Raw genomic sequence first — 18,422 nt, 5'->3', positions numbered from 1 at the left:
GCCTGTCCTTGGTCGCCTTGTTCTAGCACAGTATGACCAGGAATGCATGTGACGAACAGTTCCCGCCCTACGAAAGAACAAAGCAGAATCCTAAAGCGGTACAAAATGCTATCCCAGAACGGAACAAGCAGACGTCAACCCCAAATGGCTTAAACACTTAAAAGCAGGTATCGGACAATGTTTCCAAGGACACCCGTCACTGGCATCACCAACACTCGAACGACTTCATTATGGCAACAGCCAATGACGTATGTGCTGCATGGCTTGTCGTTCCTCTCACATGGCTGATCGTCTGACAACAGGACAGAATCATTTTGGAACGGATGCGGATCGAGCGTGATCTACACATTCTGCTTGCTCATGCAGCAAACAGTCATCAGTTTGAATCAGCTTCATATGCCTTCCATAATCTCTCTCTCTCATCGTACTGCTCTGACTGGAAGCCCCTCTTGCCTACTATTTCCTTCAGCTGCCATCCACAGCCATACTTCTCACACTTCATAGGAGAACAGGATAGCCAGAGACTCCATTCCCGAAGGATTCCGGATTTTGCAGCTATTATCGCCGAACTTTCCCTTCCTCCCAGTCTTGTGTTTTGGACAGAAGTCAAGCCTATATTGGGACACCGATGGGATAGTGCATTCGGTCTCGGCGACACCGCCGAAACCCTGGAATCTATTATGGCGGCTGCGGATACGGCATTCATGGGTGCAATTATCCAGGTCAATGAACAAGCATTATTCTCCTTTCAGCGCTTCGATGGTGATGTCCACTATGCATTTGTCATGGTCGCCGGTTTTTTCTCGCTTCTGAAGTATACTAGGCCAATCGGGTCTGTGCCCAATGTACAGCCTGCTCCGACCACCATTCCTCAAAAACGAGCGAGGGCAGATTCTACTCTCAAAGCAAGGGCTCTTGAGGACATAGGAGATCCCATCTCTATCGTCCCTGATGTCTTATACTTCAATGTGCCTATGTTCATGGTTGGCCAAGGTCTCAACCCTGTTTACCTCCGGGCACTCAGTGTTGTCGCCGACTCCTCAGCAAAGCTTCGTAGCCACTTTGAGGAGCCCTCGTTGTTCTGTGTCCCACCCAATGCCCCTGAACCTTCGGAACAGTCATTGGTAAGTTTTACTGTCACTATGCAGTCTCATAGTGTACCTAATTGCCTTTGTTGTGGTCGATTACAGGTGAGGGGGCAGAATCTGGTTCGGGATGCATTGGAGAATGAACGAGAGAGACCTTCGCCGTCCGCTTCCACTCCGACGGGTTCTCCTGACGCATCGTCAGCGGCCGGGTCATCTTTCACACAATCTGAAGGCAGACCTCGCAAAACAGCACGAACGGCCCTATTTTCTCCGATCCAGACGCGCTCCCGCACAAGATCAGAGGTCCTAGCAGAGACCGTGCGAGCCAAGCAACTAGCAGTGCAGAAGGCCAAAGAGGTCTTACAAGCTCTAGAAGAAGAAAAAGAAGAGGCTCAACGGGACGCATATCATAAGGAAAGGGCAGAAAAGAGCGTCTCGAAGGATGCTCCCATGTCTCCCTTGACTTCCCCTCCCTCGTCCCCACCGCTCCTATCGACTCCTCATGGGGGGGTCTTCCAGAACACGATCATGCAGTCCGTCGACGCCCTGCTTGCGTTAAACGACCTTCTTGCGGAGCAGCAGACCCCCTCGACCCCGTCTAGGAGAGGCGCTCGCGACGAAGACGTGTCCATGCCAGCTGCCGGGCCATCTCGCCAACCCATATTCGCCACCCCGCCTGCGCGCACAGGTGCCGACCGCGACAAACCTCGCGCCGTCCTTGGGTCTTTTATTGAGACCCTACCGCAAGTCGTTCTCCCTCAACATTCTCCAGCTCCCAGTGGAAAGGGAAAGGGCAAGGCTCGTCCTAAATAGACTTGTTCGAGGAATGTACATACGGAACACATTAGTTGTAGAATCATCGGAAGATCTCGAGCTGGGATAGCGTACGTACTACTACTCCAGCGACTTGTAAATTCATGTAGCGGTGATGAGCATGTACCCGTGCTAGGGTCCGAGGGAGGTATTCGGGAAGCTTTGGGGAGATACCGAACAGCGTTAGACGAGTACCGAAGATGCCGACTTGCACCGAACACAGTCGGTCCCCACCCGACCGACCGCAACCCTCCAAAGGACGTTCGGCAGCACTTGGGTCAGTTCGCCCACACTTCATGTACTTACCATGACCACACAGGGGTGTTACAATAGGTGTTTACGAGATCAGAGCCAGTCTTCCGTGTTGGCCGATGTGCTCCGTGAGTCGGTCGGTCCTTATCGCTTATCTTCCTGACCTCCACATGGTCGGTCAAACACGATTTTGTACCATTACTTGGCCACCCTGGTCGTACGATACCTCTTCTTTATTTTCATTGGTTCTCCAACGCCTGTTCCGGCTACCTACGCTCGGGCGACGGATCCCAAACGTTCGGGATTTCACCATCGCTGATTAACTTTTACCTTGTCACCTTCGGAACCCATATGGACATCTCACATACCTTCTTATCTTCTCTGATCGCTAAGGCTTGGCGCCCATTCGACATCTACTCTCATTTCTTGTTTAATATTTTACTTAGGGGCTCTGTTTACTATAAAAACCTACATACAACTCTGGAATAAACCAGCTTTCGCACCCCACAGTTCAGAGCTCATTTGCACTCGTCTCAACCATCGAAATCGTCTTTGTTGACTTCCGAAAACTTGTCATCCTCATCATTCAGCCTCATTCGCATTTGTACTCGTCTCTTCGCTCGTACCTCCATCCTCCCTCGTATATTGTCAGAGTCCCGTGTGGCTCTTGAAGCACGTAGTTGTCAGTCGCGACACTACCTTCTCGTTACCGACTGCATTGCCGACACAACTGACCGAACATTCGGTTGGTGTTTGGCGCAGTCCCGAAACCGTTCGGGTGCTATAATCTCACACTCCCCGATTGCTTCTCAGTACGCCTTCAATTTCTAAAGTCATCACTTACAATTCCTTGTGTATCAGATACTAGCTCCAGCACCCCTGCATTAGAGGTTGTTTTAGTGTTGTGCTCAGCACTTAGAGCCACCTCTAGCGTATCACCGCGGCAAAATAATCCTTACGGGTGAAGGAAGAACATCCTAGTGGCCCAGGGCTTGGAACCCCCTGCGTTATGGCCGAGAAACAAACAGCTCAACGGAGATGGAAAACTCCTAGAGGATCAAATGATGTAAGTCGGTCTTCCTCCCAGAAAACAAAGTCATGTCCCGGAAGTCGCATCCGGAGACCCATTGTTGGATCAAGAAAGCAAATCGTATATGGAGCGGCGATGAAGCGCAAGGCGCTATCCTACCAGGCGAATAGGACGTAGAAAGGGGGTATTATTATGATCACGTTCTGTCGGGCCTTAACGGCGGTCTATTCCAACATGATCATCACAAAGATCAAGCGGCCTCACAAGGTAAGGCATACAACAAGGTACAGATAATAACCTTGGTCATCCACTCCCAACGGATCACCTTATCGTTGGTCAAGTATCACGAGCCATATTGCGACAGGCATAGAATGCCGCCTTACAAACTACTCACACACCGGGCATAAAGCTCCTAGTCTTTCCTGGCCAGAAGGTGATGAACAAGGAAGCACAAGAGTAGTCGTTATTGAGAGAGATGACTTAGAGAATACCTATGGATACATATATGGTATTCTCACGCCCTATTTCCCAAAGTAGTATAAAAGGCCCATAGAGTAGGCTGAGGATCTTCAGTCTATTCTCTTCGTTCGCTGTAGTCTTCCTACTACAGCCCTTTGTTCTTAGGCAGTCTTCACACTGTCTACTTCATTCTAGTACTGTCTTCTTACAGTACTCTTCATTGCTATATCGCAATACATCTCTGGCTCCTGTGCTACATGTACAGTCGAGACCATCGTTCCACACTCTCTCTACGGGTGACCTAGGGAAGAACCTCCTACTCTTGGGGTTATCGAACAAGCAGTTCGTAACACAGGCCGCCATCTGATTCAAACAACAGCATTTGGCCACCCTTTGCAACTTCAATTTCCACCAAGGCTTGCTTGTCCTGATGCGCAACACAGCCATAGAAAAGGCACTCAATCAGAAGATGCATCCACAGTATTTAGGGCTGTTGCTAGTAATTTCTAGGAATCGGGGAGGAGCGTATATTTTGGCCAAACTCGATGGATCAGTTTTTGATCAGCCAGTTGCAGCATTCCGCGTTATTCCTTATTTTGCTCGCAGGTCTCTAAAGCTCGCCGACCTTGAAGCCCTCCTCGACATCTCGCAGGAACACCTTCAGGCCATGGAAGATTCCCGATCAAGAGACAATGTCACCGAAGACGACAATACCAATGAAGATACCAACACCAGCTCAGTCCGATTGGCGGAGGATGATGACGCGGCTTTGGCGACCTCCGACTAGATCCCACCCTGCCACCTTTCGCTCTCTTCAGTCGGTGACTGGGGACAGTCACAATCTCAGTAGGGAGGAGGATTCACAGATATACCCATTCCTTATTTTCATTTATTCGTCACAGACATGGACTGATGCCCAATCATTAATACATTTTTTAGTACTTTTGCCACCGATTCATCGCCAACCAAATATTTGGCCCATCATTTTCCCATCATTCCTTCAAGTACCAAGTCGCATTGAAGACTTCTTCTGATTTGCACAAAACCATAGGGTTTTATGCCTGTGATGACATACTGAGGCTTCCCCTAATATTCCAATTTATTTTCTTCATTTCCGCCGAATGCTTTGCTTACAAGTACATTCACACAGTCATTTCACCGACTGATTTCCTGAACAACACCTCTAGTCTTTGACAAATGTCTCATTCAAACTAGGACAGTCCCTTTCACTATTATGTTACATTTTACTGTACGACAGACACCTTGAAACTATTCCACACATCGGGCACAAAGTCGCCCAACACAGACATGTCCGAATCCTTGGCATCCAACGAGTCTTCCACCAGCACCACATCCAAAACCGCCGAGCCACCCGAACGTGCCTCAAGACTTGCCAACTCACCCTGCCACATCGCGATTGAATGCGCCAGCAAGGCACGCGTACCTTCGGCCACAGCAATGCGGTACCGAAGCTCTGACGCGATGCCTTGTGTGACGATAGGAGACAGGCGAGATGAGTCGGACAGAGTGGGGACAGTAGAGGAGTGGGGATGGGAAGGGGTCAGGACGGTACAAGTGGAGGTTGGAAGACACTGGACTAGCTTCCGAGCCCGAACAGCTAGACAATACAATGAGCCCATATTCTAGCAATGTCCGACCGATTACTCACCTTTTGTCCGTGCGATAATCTCACCGACAGATCGTTCAGGGACGACTACCTCGACCTTGTGCTTTTTGGTCGGGCGCGATGGTTCCGGCTCCCCCGACTTTTCGGCCGCCTTCGCTTTCGACTTCCCTTTCCCCTTGGACTTTCCCTTGTTCAGCATCCACCCAGGTTGGAAGCTGCAGCCTTTCTGCTCCTTGGAGCACTTCGTACACAAAACTTGGCCAGACCTCGTGTAGCACCAAAAGGCCACAGTGGTAAACTCAGTCGTGCACCTTTGGCAGGCGTAGTCGGCCTGGAAGAAGGAGGATCAGCAAGCAATGAGAGGCAGCAAAAGGGAGGGCTGCGGCACGCTTCGTAGGTAGCGAACTCGATTGTCGGCCGGTGGTTTCAGCTGGAGGGCTCAGGCATGGAAAAGGAGCGCAAGGGCTCCCGGTTTCTTGTGCGTACATTTCTTTCTCCACACACCGAAACCCCTCTTCCCCCCCCCCCCCCCCCTTCGTCCCCCCTTTCTCTACAAGCATAGTGGTCGCGTCGTCGGATGTTCGCTGACCTCGGCATATATGTAGACTGAAATTCGCGCCGGTATAACAACATGGGTACGTCTCGTCTTTCGCTCTACTGCTCGCCGGCGATCTGACGGATGATGACTTTGCAGGCCGCGATGGCGTACATTGTAAGTCCCCCCCTCCTTACCGACAACAACCATGAAGCCCTCTCTCCCCCCTCGTATCTTCATCGACATCTCATTCCTACTTTCCTTGGTCTCGCTCCCCCTGCCTTTTCGGCATCCCCCGTAAACCTCTCTGACCCCTAACCTGTCCGCCAGATCTCCGTAAACGCGTCCATCATCTCTGACTCTGGTGGAACGTGTGTTTGTGCGACCAACGACGGATGTGTCACGGATGCCGCCTATGCTCTCTGCGTGACCGAGGTCCGGAGAGACCTCATCACGTCGACGGCCGCCGTGTCTGCCCTCGCGAGCGGGCTCATGGGTTTCTTCGCAAACCTGCCGGTCGGGATGGCGCCTGGGCTGGGGTTGAACGCTTACGTGTGTGGGCTCCAGGATTTTGATGACGCGCGATGGGGAGTGCTGACCTTGACTTGGGGGATGGCAGTTCACATACTCTATCGTCGGGTTCCATGGGACGGGACTGATCTCGTACCGCGAGGCCCTCGTGGCTGTCTTTATGGAAGGGTGCGTCTTGTTCCTCATCCGGCTGTTCCCCGCACGCCACCCCAATCTGGGCGACATCTAGTCTCGCACGCTGTTGCCCCGATTGGGATGGCGCTTGTCTCCGACGCGGCTTCTGGATCGTCGCGCGTGACGTCGAGCACGTGTTCTTGCGTCGAGCGGACGTGCTAACGCTTCCGTTCTGATCTTCTCTAGCTGGATCTTCTTCATTCTCTCTCTCCTCGGCCTCCGCCAATGGCTCGCCCGCGTCATGCCGCAATCACTGGTCATGGCCGTCGGCACTGGCATCGGCCTCTTCATCGCGTGCGTCGTCTCTCGTCTCTCGTCCCTCTTTTACCACACCCATACTCACGCGCCTTTGCACAGCTTCATCGGATTGTGTACGTGAACCCATTTTTCAGAATCGGCTATCGCATTCTGACCTTGAGGCTCTCTCCCGCCCATTGTATTTTGCGTACTGCTTGATTTTTTTCAGCGTCCGGCGGACTTGGCGTCGTTGGCGGTGACACCACAAATTTCGTCGGCCTAGGCGGGTGCTTGCCCGAAAACTACGTCAGCGACGATCTTGCGGGATACTGTGCGCGCGGCGTGCTCAGGAACCCCACGGTCTGGTTGGGCATCTTTGTCGGCGGGTGCGTTGGTCTCTGCCGCCTGGCGCTCTTTCCCCGCCCACTGACTTGACCCTTCGGATTAGCTTCTTAACCGTCTTCCTCATGATGTACCGCGTCAAGGGTGCGATCTTGATCGGCATCTTCCTCACCTCCATCATCTCCTGGCCGCGCCCGACCGCGGTCACCTTCTTCCCGCACACGTCCGCCGGCGACGAGGCATTCGACTTTTTCAAGCAGGTCGTCGCCTTCCGGCCCCTCAACCGCATCGGCAACGCCATCGACTACAACTACGGCAACGGGCACGTGTGGTACGCGCTCATCACCATGCTGTACGTCGATATCCTCGACACGACCGGTACGCTGTACTCCATGGCCAAGTTCGCCGGGTTGAGAGACCCTGTGACGCTTGACTTTGAGAGGAGCACGGTGGCGTATTGCGTGGACGCGTTCTCGATCAGTATGGGCGCCTTGATGGGAACAAGTCCGGTCACGGCGTTCATCGAGAGCGCAACGGGTATCTCTGGTGCGTGCCCCACCCTGATTGCAAATGGACCCGTGAAGCATATCTGACGCGCTCGATGTCTCAAGAGGGCGGCAAGACGGGCATCACTGCGATCGTGACGGGCATCATGTTCCTGGTCTCGGTCTTCTTCGCACCCATCTTCGCGTCCATCCCGTCCTGGGCTACCGGCGGTGCGCTCGTCATCGTCGGCACGCTCATGATCCGCAACGTGCGCGATATCAACTGGGACTACATCGGCGACGCCGTTCCCGCGTTCTTAACGATCATCATCATCCCGTTGACATACAAGTACGCGTCTCATACGTTCCTCCTCTGCTCGGCGTTGACCGAAGTCTCTTCGCGACACAGTATCGCGTATGGAGTCATCGCGGGTATCATCTCGTATCTCATTCTGAATGGCATCCCCTGGATTCTTCGCAAGGTCTCCAACGACCGCATCGTGCCTCCAACATACGGCTCTGCCGAGCCTTGGGTCATCCCGCCTGGCAGCATTGTCCCTGGATGGATGTACGTGCTTCGCCGGTCATCCTCCTCACGTTCTCGTCGCTGATAGTCCTGACGCAGTCGCGCGATCATCGGCTGGCGCGGATCGCGCTCTACCGACCTTCCGCTTGAGCCGCGCCCCTCGACGCGCGGGCGCTCGCAGTCCGTCGACACGGCCTCGCAGGACCACGCGCTCGGGCAGAAAATCATCGACATGGGCGAGAAATAGACGAGGGATGTGGTGTCGGGGTCGCTCCGCCCCGGCCGTTTCGTACGTCTCGCCCGCGCCTCTCGCGCCTCACGTCCGCATCTTCCGTTCACTCTGTGGGGTCGCCGGCCTGCGACCGTTCTTTTTATTTTCCGTTGTTCCGCTCCTCCGAGCGGGGGGGTGTAAGCAAGGCGTTGTAGGATGACCAGGACGGACGGGAGTGGTGGCGGTTATCTAATTATATATCTATCCGAGCGGGCTGTCGTTATTGTTGTTGTTGTGTGTTCCTTCTGCGAGGCGTGTAGTGGTGTCCGAGTCCCTTTCCTTTCCCTCCCTTACCTTGCCTTTCCTTTTTTTATCCCTTACCATCGTTCTTACCTGCTTACTTTTTTTGGCGATGTTGTCCGATATATGTCTAATAGTGCTTTCGGTTTCGATTTTCGTGGGGTTTGTGCTCGTTTGTTCTCTGTATATAAGTTCGAATCGGTAGCTGGTGGCCCCGCGTGTGAGAAACCACAATACTCGCTTCACTACCGTCTTATCCGCTCCTACCCTTTCAAGGATGTTGATATCACGAGCCTCCGTCCCCGACATTGAAGTGGAAGACCTGTCGGCCTATACGAAGGAGGTCGAGCAGAATGCTGACGGAAAGTCAGTCCTGACTCGGCGCGCGCTCATAGCCCAGCAACAGGTTCTTCGTCCTTATTGCTCATCGATGCCTCAACGCATTTTGACCGCATGAACAGGAAATGAGAGAATGGATCAAACAATATCCTCCTATGCAACAACTTCCTGCCAAACTCGATGCAGAAATCACGCACACGGGCGCTCTCCTTTCCTTCGGCCTCGGTATCACTTACGAGCATCTCCTTGCTTACGCGGCAAAGCGCAACATCCGGGCTTCGTGGGCGCCCGATGAAGCCATCACCAGCCCCGTAGTCGCGTGGGTTCGAATTGCCAGGCTGTTCATGGAGAGGATCCCTGGTTTCCTGGTGTACTACCGTCGGCCGTTCTCGGTACACTACGAGGGGCTCCTCGCGCTCTACTCGAACCACTCGATGCGGGAACTGCAGCGCCGCGGGGAGGCACACGAGAAGAGGATTATCGAGTTCCTGCAGAAAGAGATGGAGCTCGACTCGACGCCAATGTGGTACTGGGACATGGATTATACTTCGTACTACTGAACTGCGTTGACAGTGAGTGGCCTTCGGTTATGTGCAGTCGCCTCTCTCATAGGATACACAGCTTTCACTCTATCGACGTTTGTTCTTAGTCTTCGTGACCGACTTCATACAGACTATAAAAGCTTCTCTCTCGCTCTTTCGTTATCGCTACCGCGCTTTGTCGCTGCTTTCACTCGCAGATTTGTGGCCTCTGTACTGAGGATCTTTGTATTGACTGTTGTGATGGATTTCAATGTCAAATTCACATAACTGACACCTCAGGCTGTTCGCGACTGTTGTTAAGACGTGCTTATGTTACCGAATGGCGCTCGGCGCATGTCTTGAGCCTCGGCACGACAGCGCGGTCGCGTGGAATCTGGGGTATAGAGGGGAGTGTCTCGATCGTGCGGGTGCGATGATTTCTGAAATCCTGAAGAGGACTCCTGCTCGCACGACGAAAGGATGCTTTCTGACCCGTCGCTGCTACTCATCATTACCGGCCCTCTCCGCGCTGGGTCTGTCTGCGAGGGAAGGACATGCCTCACTGACATGTTTCTCTCGGGCGAGTCGAATGGATTGTCACTCATGCCACTATATAGGCGAGGAGGGGACATAGGCAAGGTGAAAAACAGGGAGAAAACCAGCACAAGCCTGTTTCCCACGGCGTGCACTGCACCATGCCAGCGGCACGGACCCGCGTAGATACTCTCGCTTCCACCTTGGTGCTCGCGTCGTTGGTGCGGTTCAGTCACTTGCTCGAGGATGTTGATACCACGAGCCTCCGTCCCCGACATTGAAGTGGAAGACCTGTCGGCCTATACGGAGGAGGTCGAGCAGAATGCTGACGGAAAGTCAGTCCTGACTCGGCGCGCGCTCATAGCCCAGCAACAGGTTCTTCGTCCTTATTGCTCATCGATGCCTCGACGCATTTTGACCTCATGAACAGGAATTTAGAGAATGGATCAAACAATATCCTCCTATGCAACAACTTCCTGCCAAACTCGATGCAGAAATCACGCACACGGGCGCTCTCCTTTCCTTCGGCCTCGGTATCACTTACGAGCATCTCCTTGCTTACGCGGCAAAGCGCAACATCCGGGCTTCGTGGGCGCCCGATGAAGCCATCACCAGCCCCGTAGTCGCGTGGGGCCGAATTGCCAGGCTGTTCAGGGAGAGGATGCCTGGTTTCCTGGTGTACTACCGTCGGCCGTTCTCGGTACACTACGAGGGGCTCCTCGCGCTCTACTCGAACCACTCGATGCGGGAACTGCAGCGCCGCGGGGAGGCACACGAGAAGAGGATTGTCGAGTTCCTGCAGAAAGAGATGGAGCTCGACTCGACGCCGATGTGGTACTGGGACATGGATTATACTTCGTACTACTGAGCTGCGTTGACGGTGAGTGCCCTCCGTATACGTGCACAGTCGTGAAACCTCTCTAGCTAATAGACAGAGGACAGACGTTTTGTGTATACTCAGCTCACTGCTGTCGTTTACTGTTGCTCTCGCTCCAGCTGCCAACCAAACTGCGAATGTTCACTGAACCCGCAAGGAAGCACGTCCATAAATACCAATCATCGTAAATTGTCATAAAGTCTGAGCCTTACAAGACTGATCGTGGTGTCTCTTGGTCGCTATGCAATCTATACGTTCCATATACATTCCTAGGACGAATCCAGTTCTGAGTCGCGCAAGTGATTTACATTGCCCTCTCTTTGTCCTTTCCCGTATATGGCGTAAGTTCCACCGGCCTTTTATACTTCAACAATGTGAAGAACCCTCCTACCATCAAGAATGCATAGTGGACATCTCTGAAGTACTTGAATGAGAAAATAGCCTGCTCGTTGACCTGAATAATTGAGAAAACACATATTTCCTTTACAATGTATAGGAGAGTCTTATCACCGTCTTTGGCACCCTTGTCACCATAGTCTTTGGCACCCTCATGACCAGAATCTTCGGCACCCTCGTGACCAGAGTCTTCGGCACTCTCGCCACCTTTGTTAAATGCAATGCATCGATGGTAGTCCAAGGCCTTGACTTCTACCCAAAATATCAAGCTCTAGTCAAGGACCCCATCAGTCGTGATGAGGACTGCAAAGTCAAGAATCCTCCTATGGTGTCGTCTGGTGGAACCCTCTTTCCTCACATATGAGAAATACGGCTGAGGATGGCAGCCAAAGTTCTTGTGACTTGTCGAGCGAGGCTGCCAATCGAGGCAGTATGTCATGAGAGAGAGGCTATGAAAGGGATATAAACGAGATTCAAGTTGTTTTATCTTGGCTGCATTGTCAAGGTAGGTCCAAAGATCTGCATAGAGTTGTTGAGGTTCTATCAGAATTCCGGCCTAATGTCGAGCATTCAGTATGTAAGATTGAGAGGTAGCCATGCGTCACTTACACCATGATTCCTAGTGAAAATTCGGTATTGCAAAATCGAACGAAAACTAGCGAGATCGGACAAGTCGATGTAGTTAGAAAAGTCTCACTTTGATCGAACGTGAACGACTTTGAATGACTCTCATCACACGTAGCCAATGCTAGCTGATGCCCAGGCTCCTACCCACCACCGTGTCGAGGGCAAGGGTCTATTACTAAGAGGAAATAACGAAAAACATATGAGAAAACATATAACAAATAAATGACATAATGAAGTAACATTTTGAACCTTAATCCTCGAGCAATCGCAAGCCCTCTCTATTGGTGGCTGGCACAGAACATATACAAACATGCGCCACCCGGAAGATTCACCGGTGTCAGCCATAGAAGACTGGCCGCACGTGAGATTTAGATCATTAGTAATGCGAGTGCATGATATCATGAAATTTACTGAATTGCACTTGGGGCTCTGGACCAAAGATTTGAAGGTTGAATAATGATATACAATGCAATGGCTCTACAAAGTCACTACAGGCCCCAAATGTCAGGGGTATAACTTGATGGCAAAGTGAATGCCAGAGCAAAAGGCGATAATCACTAGTTATATAGCACTGGTGAGGACATAAATAAATTGATGTGTTAGTGTAGTGGTTATGCTGCCATGATAAAATTTTACCCACTCACAAGGTTCCAAGTTCGAGCCTGGCATGATTATATATGTTTTATTTAAACTATCAATTCTGTCTCATGAGAATAGAAGCACTGAGGCTTTTGATAAATCATATAAGAAGGGAGCATACCTGATCAAAAGAGAAATCATGCCAGGTTTGAACTTGGGACCTCGTGAGTGGGTAAAATTTTATCATGTTATTTCCTCTTAGTAATAGACCCTTGCCCTCGACACGGTGGTGGGTAGGAGCCTGGGCATCAGCTAGCATTGGCTACGTGTGATGAGAGTCATTCAAAGTCGTTCACGTTCGATCAAAGTGAGACTTTTCTAACTACATCGACTTGTCCGATCTCGCTAGTTTTCGTTCGATTTTGCAATACCGAATTTTCACTAGGAATCATGGTGTAAGTGACGCATGGCTACCTCTCAATCTTACATACTGAATGCTCGACATTAGGCCGGAATTCTGATAGAACCTCAACAACTCTATGCAGATCTTTGGACCTACCTTGACAATGCAGCCAAGATAAAACAACTTGAATCTCGTTTATATCCCTTTCATAGCCTCTCTCTCATGACATACTGCCTCGATTGGCAGCCTCGCTCGACAAGTCACAAGAACTTTGGCTGCCATCCTCAGCCGTATTTCTCATATGTGAGGAAAGAGGGTTCCACCAGACGACACCATAGGAGGATTCTTGACTTTGCAGTCCTCATCACGACTGATGGGGTCCTTGACTAGAGCTTGATATTTTGGGTAGAAGTCAAGGCCTTGGACTACCATCGATGCATTGCATTTAACAAAGGTGGCGAGAGTGCCGAAGACTCTGGTCACGAGGGTGCCGAAGATTCTGGTCATGAGGGTGCCAAAGACTATGGTGACAAGGGTGCCAAAGACGGTGATAAGACTCTCCTATACATTGTAAAGGAAATATGTGTTTTCTCAATTATTCAGGTCAACGAGCAGGCTATTTTCTCATTCAAGTACTTCAGAGATGTCCACTATGCATTCTTGATGGTAGGAGGGTTCTTCACATTGTTGAAGTATAAAAGGCCGGTGGAACTTACGCCATATACGGGAAAGGACAAAGAGAGGGCAATGTAAATCACTTGCGCGACTCAGAACTGGATTCGTCCTAGGAATGTATATGGAACGTATAGATTGCATAGCGACCAAGAGACACCACGATCAGTCTTGTAAGGCTCAGACTTTATGACAATTTACGATGATTGGTATTTATGGACGTGCTTCCTTGCGGGTTCAGTGAACATTCGCAGTTTGGTTGGCAGCTGGAGCGAGAGCAACAGTAAACGACAGCAGTGAGCTGAGTATACACAAAACGTCTGTCCTCTGTCTATTAGCTAGAGAGGTTTCACGACTGTGCACGTATACGGAGGGCACTCACCGTCAACGCAGCTCAGTAGTACGAAGTATAATCCATGTCCCAGTACCACATCGGCGTCGAGTCGAGCTCCATCTCTTTCTGCAGGAACTCGACAATCCTCTTCTCGTGTGCCTCCCCGCGGCGCTGCAGTTCCCGCATCGAGTGGTTCGAGTAGAGCGCGAGGAGCCCCTCGTAGTGTACCGAGAACGGCCGACGGTAGTACACCAGGAAACCAGGCATCCTCTCCCTGAACAGCCTGGCAATTCGGCCCCACGCGACTACGGGGCTGGTGATGGCTTCATCGGGCGCCCACGAAGCCCGGATGTTGCGCTTTGCCGCGTAAGCAAGGAGATGCTCGTAAGTGATACCGAGGCCGAAGGAAAGGAGAGCGCCCGTGTGCGTGATTTCTGCATCGAGTTTGGCAGGAAGTTGTTGCATAGGAGGATATTGTTTGATCCATTCTCTAAATTCCTGTTCATGAGGTCAAAATGCGTCGAGGCATCGATGAGCAATAAGGACGAAGAACCTGTTGCTGGGCTATGAGCGCGCGCCGAGTCAGGACTGACTTTCCGTCAGCATTCTGCTCGACCTCCTCCGTATAGGCCGACAGGTCTTCCACTTCAATGTCGGGGACGGAGGCTCGTGGTATCAACATCCTCGAGCAAGTGACTGAACCGCACCAACGACGCGAGCACCAAGGTGGAAGCGAGAGTATCTACGCGGGTCCGTGCCGCTGGCATGGTGCAGTGCACGCCGTGGGAAACAGGCTTGTGCTGGTTTTCTCCCTGTTTTTCACCTTGCCTATGTCCCCTCCTCGCCTATATAGTGGCATGAGTGACAATCCATTCGACTCGCCCGAGAGAAACATGTCAGTGAGGCATGTCCTTCCCTCGCAGACAGACCCAGCGCGGAGAGGGCCGGTAATGATGAGTAGCAGCGACGGGTCAGAAAGCATCCTTTCGTCGTGCGAGCAGGAGTCCTCTTCAGGATTTCAGAAATCATCGCACCCGCACGATCGAGACACTCCCCTCTATACCCCAGATTCCACGCGACCGCGCTGTCGTGCCGAGGCTCAAGACATGCGCCGAGCGCCATTCGGTAACATAAGCACGTCTTAACAACAGTCGCGAACAGCCTGAGGTGTCAGTTATGTGAATTTGACATTGAAATCCATCACAACAGTCAATACAAAGATCCTCAGTACAGAGGCCACAAATCTGCGAGTGAAAGCAGCGACAAAGCGCGGTAGCGATAACGAAAGAGCGAGAGAGAAGCTTTTATAGTCTGTATGAAGTCGGTCACGAAGACTAAGAACAAACGTCGATAGAGTGAAAGCTGTGTATCCTATGAGAGAGGCGACTGCACATAACCGAAGGCCACTCACTGTCAACGCAGTTCAGTAGTACGAAGTATAATCCATGTCCCAGTACCACATTGGCGTCGAGTCGAGCTCCATCTCTTTCTGCAGGAACTCGATAATCCTCTTCTCGTGTGCCTCCCCGCGGCGCTGCAGTTCCCGCATCGAGTGGTTCGAGTAGAGCGCGAGGAGCCCCTCGTAGTGTACCGAGAACGGCCGACGGTAGTACACCAGGAAACCAGGGATCCTCTCCATGAACAGCCTGGCAATTCGAACCCACGCGACTACGGGGCTGGTGATGGCTTCATCGGGCGCCCACGAAGCCCGGATGTTGCGCTTTGCCGCGTAAGCAAGGAGATGCTCGTAAGTGATACCGAGGCCGAAGGAAAGGAGAGCGCCCGTGTGCGTGATTTCTGCATCGAGTTTGGCAGGAAGTTGTTGCATAGGAGGATATTGTTTGATCCATTCTCTCATTTCCTGTTCATGCGGTCAAAATGCGTTGAGGCATCGATGAGCAATGAAGAACGAAGAACCTGTTCCCGGGCTAGGATAGCGCGCCGAGTCAGGACTGACTTTCCGTCAGCATTCTGCTCGACCTCCTCCGTATAGGCCGAAAGGTCTTCCACTTCAATGTCGGGGACAGATGCTCGTGATATCAACATCCTTGAAAGGGTAGGAGCGGATAAGACGGTAGTGAAGCGAGTATTGTGGTTTCTCACACGCGGGCCACCAGCTACTGATTCGAACTTATATACAGAGGCGGACGAATCGTGATACTATCGTGACTCAACGGTGAAGAACCTTCGTCTACTCTTCGTCTCCTCTCATTGACCTTGTATATTAATATGATCAGATGATCAGAGAAGGTGTTGCGCTGTGTTGCGCCGTTATATTATTCACATGGTCCTCGTTGTAGTGCTGAACTATTAGTCCCCGGTGCTGAGCAACTCAAAAGATTGCAATCGTCTGTGTGCCGAACCCTGTTATCCTATTGTCTCACGGTCTGGTCGCCTGAACACATGCCCTTGTTTCTCTGCCTGTCCTTGGTCGCCTTGTTCTAGCACAGTATGACCAGGAATGCATGTGACGAACAGTTCCCGCCATACGAATGAACAAAGCGGAATCCTAAAGCGGTACAAAATGCTATCCTAGAACGGAACAAGCAGACGCCAACCCCAAATGGCTTAAACACTTAAAAGCAGGTATCGGACAATGTTTCCAAGGACACCCGTCACTGGCATCACCAACACTCGAACGACTTCATTATGGCAACAGCCAATGACGTATGTGCTGCATGGCTTGTCGTTCCTCTCACATGGCTGATCGTCTGACAACAGGACAGAATCATTTTGGAACGGATGCGGATCGAGCGTGATCTACACATTCTGCTTGCTCATGCAGCAAACAGTCATCAGTTTGAATCAGCTTCATATGCCTTCCATAATCTCTCTCTCTCATCGTACTGCCCTGGCTGGAAGCCCCTCTTGCCTACTATTTCCTTCAGCTGCCATCCACAGCCATACTTCTCACACTTCATAGGAGAACAGGATAGCCAGAGACTCCATTCCCGAAGGATTCCGGATTTTGCAGCTATTATCGCCGAACTTTCCCTTCCTCCCAGTCTTGTGTTTTGGACAGAAGTCAAGCCTATATTGGGACACCGATGGAATAGTGCATTCGGTCTCGGCGACACCACCGATACCCTGGAAACTATTATGACGGCTGCGGATACGGCATTCATGGGTGCAATTATCCAGGTCAATGAACAAGCATTATTCTCCTTTCAGCGCTTCGATGGTGATGTCCACTATGCATTTGTCATGGTCGCCGGTTTTTTCTCGCTTCTGAAGTATACTAGGCCAATCGGGTCTGTGCCCAATGTACAGCCTGCTCCGACCACCATTCCTCAAAAACGAGCGAGGGCAGATTCTACTCTCAAAGCAAGGGCTCTTGAGGACATAGGAGATCCCATCTCTATCGTCCCTGATGTCTTATACTTCAATGTGCCTATGTTCATGGTTGGCCAAGGTCTCAATCCTATGTACCTGCGGGCACTCAGTGTTGTCGCCGACTCCTCAGCAAAGCTTCGTAGCCACTTTGAGGAGCCCTCGTTGTTCCGTGTCCCACCCAATGCCCCTGAACCTTCGGAACAGTCATTGGTAAGTTTTACTGTCACTATGCAGTCTCATAGTGTACCTAATTGCCTTTGTTGTGGTCGATTACAGGTGAGGGGGCGGGATATGGTTTGGGGTGCATTGAATTTCGAACGGCGAAGACTTTCACCATCCGCTTCCACTCCGACGGGTTCTCCTGACGCATCGTCAGCGGCCGGGTCATCTTTCACACAATCTGAAGGCAGACCTCGCAAAACAGCACGAACGGCCCTATTTTCTCCGATCCAGACGCGCTCCCGCACGAGATCAGAGTACCTAGCAGAGACCGCGCGAGCCAAGCAGCTAGCAGTGCAGAAGGCCAAAGAGGTCTTACAAGCTCTAGAAGAAGAAAACGAAGAGGCCCAACGGGACGCATATCATAAGGAAAGGGCAGAAAAGAGCGTCTCGAAGGATGCTCCCATGTCTCCCTTGACTTCCCCTCCCTCGTCCCCACCGCTTTTATCGACTCCTCGTGGGGGGGTCTTCCAGAACACGATCATGCAGTCCGTCGACGCCCTGCTTGCGTTAAACGACCTTCTTGCGGAGCAGCAGACCCCCTCAACCCCGTCTAGGAGAGGCGCTCGCGACGAAGACGTGTCCATGCCAGCTGCCGGGCCATCTCGCCAACCCATATTCGCCACCCCGCCTGCGCGCACAGGTGCCGACCGCGACGAACCTCGCGCCGTCCTTGGGTCTCTCATCGAGACCCTACCGCAAGTCGAACTCCCTCAAAATTCTCCAGCTCCCAGTGGAAAGGGAAAGGGCAAGGCTCGTCCTAAATAGACTTGTTCGAGGAGTGTACATACGGAACACGTTAGTTGTAGAATCATCGGAAGATCTCGAGCTGGGATAGCGTACGTACTACTACTCCAGCGACTTGCAAATTCATGTAGCGATTCAAAGTCAATTGTTTTACGACTCCGAGCGTGAAGCTGCGAAGCTCAACATACTTATGAGTCGCGCGAAGTCCGTGTCTTTCGCGAGTAAAGTTGG

At 51.7% G+C, this 18,422-nt stretch overlaps 12 protein-coding genes across 12 annotated transcripts; 8 read left to right on the top strand and 4 right to left on the bottom strand.

Annotated features, from left to right (window-relative positions):
- The first annotated feature begins 203 nt into the window (after positions 1 to 203).
- Positions 204 to 2,015, top strand: HETIRDRAFT_389663 (uncharacterized protein). The gene is made up of 3 exons (XM_009553204.1): positions 204 to 248; positions 303 to 1,124; positions 1,191 to 2,015. Exons 1-3 carry the CDS (start codon positions 231 to 233, stop codon positions 1,899 to 1,901), a joined length of 1,551 nt encoding a protein of 516 aa, XP_009551499.1. The 5' UTR covers positions 204 to 230; the 3' UTR covers positions 1,902 to 2,015.
- Positions 2,016 to 4,009: 1,994 nt separating this feature from the next.
- On the top strand, positions 4,010 to 4,429 carry HETIRDRAFT_327968 (uncharacterized protein; the record flags this gene model as incomplete). The annotated part of the gene is made up of 2 exons (XM_009553203.1): positions 4,010 to 4,336; positions 4,397 to 4,429. Coding segments are annotated over 2 exons (360 nt in total), but the record flags the coding sequence as incomplete, so codon positions are not given.
- Positions 4,430 to 4,886: 457 nt separating this feature from the next.
- HETIRDRAFT_328711 (uncharacterized protein) lies at positions 4,887 to 5,600 on the bottom strand (the record flags this gene model as incomplete). The annotated part of the gene is made up of 2 exons (XM_009553202.1): positions 4,887 to 5,260; positions 5,312 to 5,600. Coding segments are annotated over 2 exons (663 nt in total), but the record flags the coding sequence as incomplete, so codon positions are not given.
- A 66-nt stretch (positions 5,601 to 5,666) lies between these two features.
- Positions 5,667 to 8,842, top strand: HETIRDRAFT_442068 (uncharacterized protein). Its single transcript, XM_009553201.1, has 12 exons — positions 5,667 to 5,747; positions 5,875 to 5,904; positions 5,964 to 5,981; positions 6,135 to 6,356; positions 6,424 to 6,503; positions 6,696 to 6,803; positions 6,867 to 6,880; positions 6,976 to 7,132; positions 7,195 to 7,634; positions 7,700 to 7,922; positions 7,983 to 8,141; positions 8,199 to 8,842. The coding sequence occupies exons 1-12, from the start codon at positions 5,715 to 5,717 to the stop codon at positions 8,344 to 8,346; spliced, it is 1,632 nt and encodes a 543-aa protein (XP_009551496.1). The 5' UTR covers positions 5,667 to 5,714; the 3' UTR covers positions 8,347 to 8,842.
- Positions 8,527 to 8,922, top strand: HETIRDRAFT_422026 (uncharacterized protein; the record flags this gene model as incomplete). The annotated part of the gene is made up of 2 exons (XM_009553200.1): positions 8,527 to 8,606; positions 8,748 to 8,922. 2 exons carry the CDS (start codon positions 8,527 to 8,529, stop codon positions 8,920 to 8,922), a joined length of 255 nt encoding a protein of 84 aa, XP_009551495.1.
- HETIRDRAFT_411936 (uncharacterized protein) lies at positions 8,846 to 9,761 on the top strand. Its single transcript, XM_009553199.1, has one exon. It carries the CDS (start codon positions 9,105 to 9,107, stop codon positions 9,507 to 9,509), a length of 405 nt encoding a protein of 134 aa, XP_009551494.1. The 5' UTR covers positions 8,846 to 9,104; the 3' UTR covers positions 9,510 to 9,761.
- Positions 9,762 to 10,198: 437 nt separating this feature from the next.
- HETIRDRAFT_442066 (uncharacterized protein) lies at positions 10,199 to 11,151 on the top strand. The gene is made up of 4 exons (XM_009553198.1): positions 10,199 to 10,379; positions 10,435 to 10,884; positions 10,934 to 11,045; positions 11,097 to 11,151. The coding sequence occupies exons 1-2, from the start codon at positions 10,251 to 10,253 to the stop codon at positions 10,870 to 10,872; spliced, it is 567 nt and encodes a 188-aa protein (XP_009551493.1). The 5' UTR covers positions 10,199 to 10,250; the 3' UTR covers positions 10,873 to 10,884; positions 10,934 to 11,045; positions 11,097 to 11,151.
- Positions 11,152 to 11,548: 397 nt separating this feature from the next.
- On the bottom strand, positions 11,549 to 11,833 carry HETIRDRAFT_328925 (uncharacterized protein; the record flags this gene model as incomplete). The annotated part of the gene is made up of 1 exon (XM_009553197.1): positions 11,549 to 11,833. A coding segment is annotated over one exon (285 nt), but the record flags the coding sequence as incomplete, so codon positions are not given.
- A 1,275-nt stretch (positions 11,834 to 13,108) lies between these two features.
- Positions 13,109 to 13,735, top strand: HETIRDRAFT_429998 (uncharacterized protein; the record flags this gene model as incomplete). The annotated part of the gene is made up of 4 exons (XM_009553196.1): positions 13,109 to 13,189; positions 13,277 to 13,456; positions 13,490 to 13,635; positions 13,696 to 13,735. The coding sequence occupies 4 exons, from the start codon at positions 13,109 to 13,111 to the stop codon at positions 13,733 to 13,735; spliced, it is 447 nt and encodes a 148-aa protein (XP_009551491.1).
- Positions 13,736 to 13,952: 217 nt separating this feature from the next.
- HETIRDRAFT_429997 (uncharacterized protein) lies at positions 13,953 to 14,574 on the bottom strand (the record flags this gene model as incomplete). The annotated part of the gene is made up of 2 exons (XM_009553195.1): positions 13,953 to 14,390; positions 14,446 to 14,574. 2 exons carry the CDS (start codon positions 14,572 to 14,574, stop codon positions 13,953 to 13,955), a joined length of 567 nt encoding a protein of 188 aa, XP_009551490.1.
- A 482-nt stretch (positions 14,575 to 15,056) lies between these two features.
- Positions 15,057 to 16,020, bottom strand: HETIRDRAFT_442064 (uncharacterized protein). The gene is made up of 3 exons (XM_009553194.1): positions 15,810 to 16,020; positions 15,304 to 15,753; positions 15,057 to 15,254 (listed from the first exon to the last, which is right to left on the bottom strand). Exons 1-2 carry the CDS (start codon positions 15,936 to 15,938, stop codon positions 15,316 to 15,318), a joined length of 567 nt encoding a protein of 188 aa, XP_009551489.1. The 5' UTR covers positions 15,939 to 16,020; the 3' UTR covers positions 15,057 to 15,254; positions 15,304 to 15,315.
- A 492-nt stretch (positions 16,021 to 16,512) lies between these two features.
- HETIRDRAFT_460841 (uncharacterized protein) lies at positions 16,513 to 18,352 on the top strand. Its single transcript, XM_009553193.1, has 3 exons — positions 16,513 to 16,559; positions 16,614 to 17,435; positions 17,502 to 18,352. The coding sequence occupies exons 1-3, from the start codon at positions 16,542 to 16,544 to the stop codon at positions 18,210 to 18,212; spliced, it is 1,551 nt and encodes a 516-aa protein (XP_009551488.1). The 5' UTR covers positions 16,513 to 16,541; the 3' UTR covers positions 18,213 to 18,352.
- Positions 18,353 to 18,422: the final 70 nt, after the last annotated feature.

This window comes from Heterobasidion irregulare (genome assembly GCF_000320585.1).
Source record: "Heterobasidion irregulare TC 32-1 unplaced genomic scaffold scaffold_11, whole genome shotgun sequence".
Taxonomy (NCBI): Eukaryota; Fungi; Basidiomycota; class Agaricomycetes; order Russulales; family Bondarzewiaceae; genus Heterobasidion; species Heterobasidion irregulare.
Note: the sequence above shows the minus strand (reverse complement) of the source record. Positions and strands in the feature narration are given on the sequence as shown.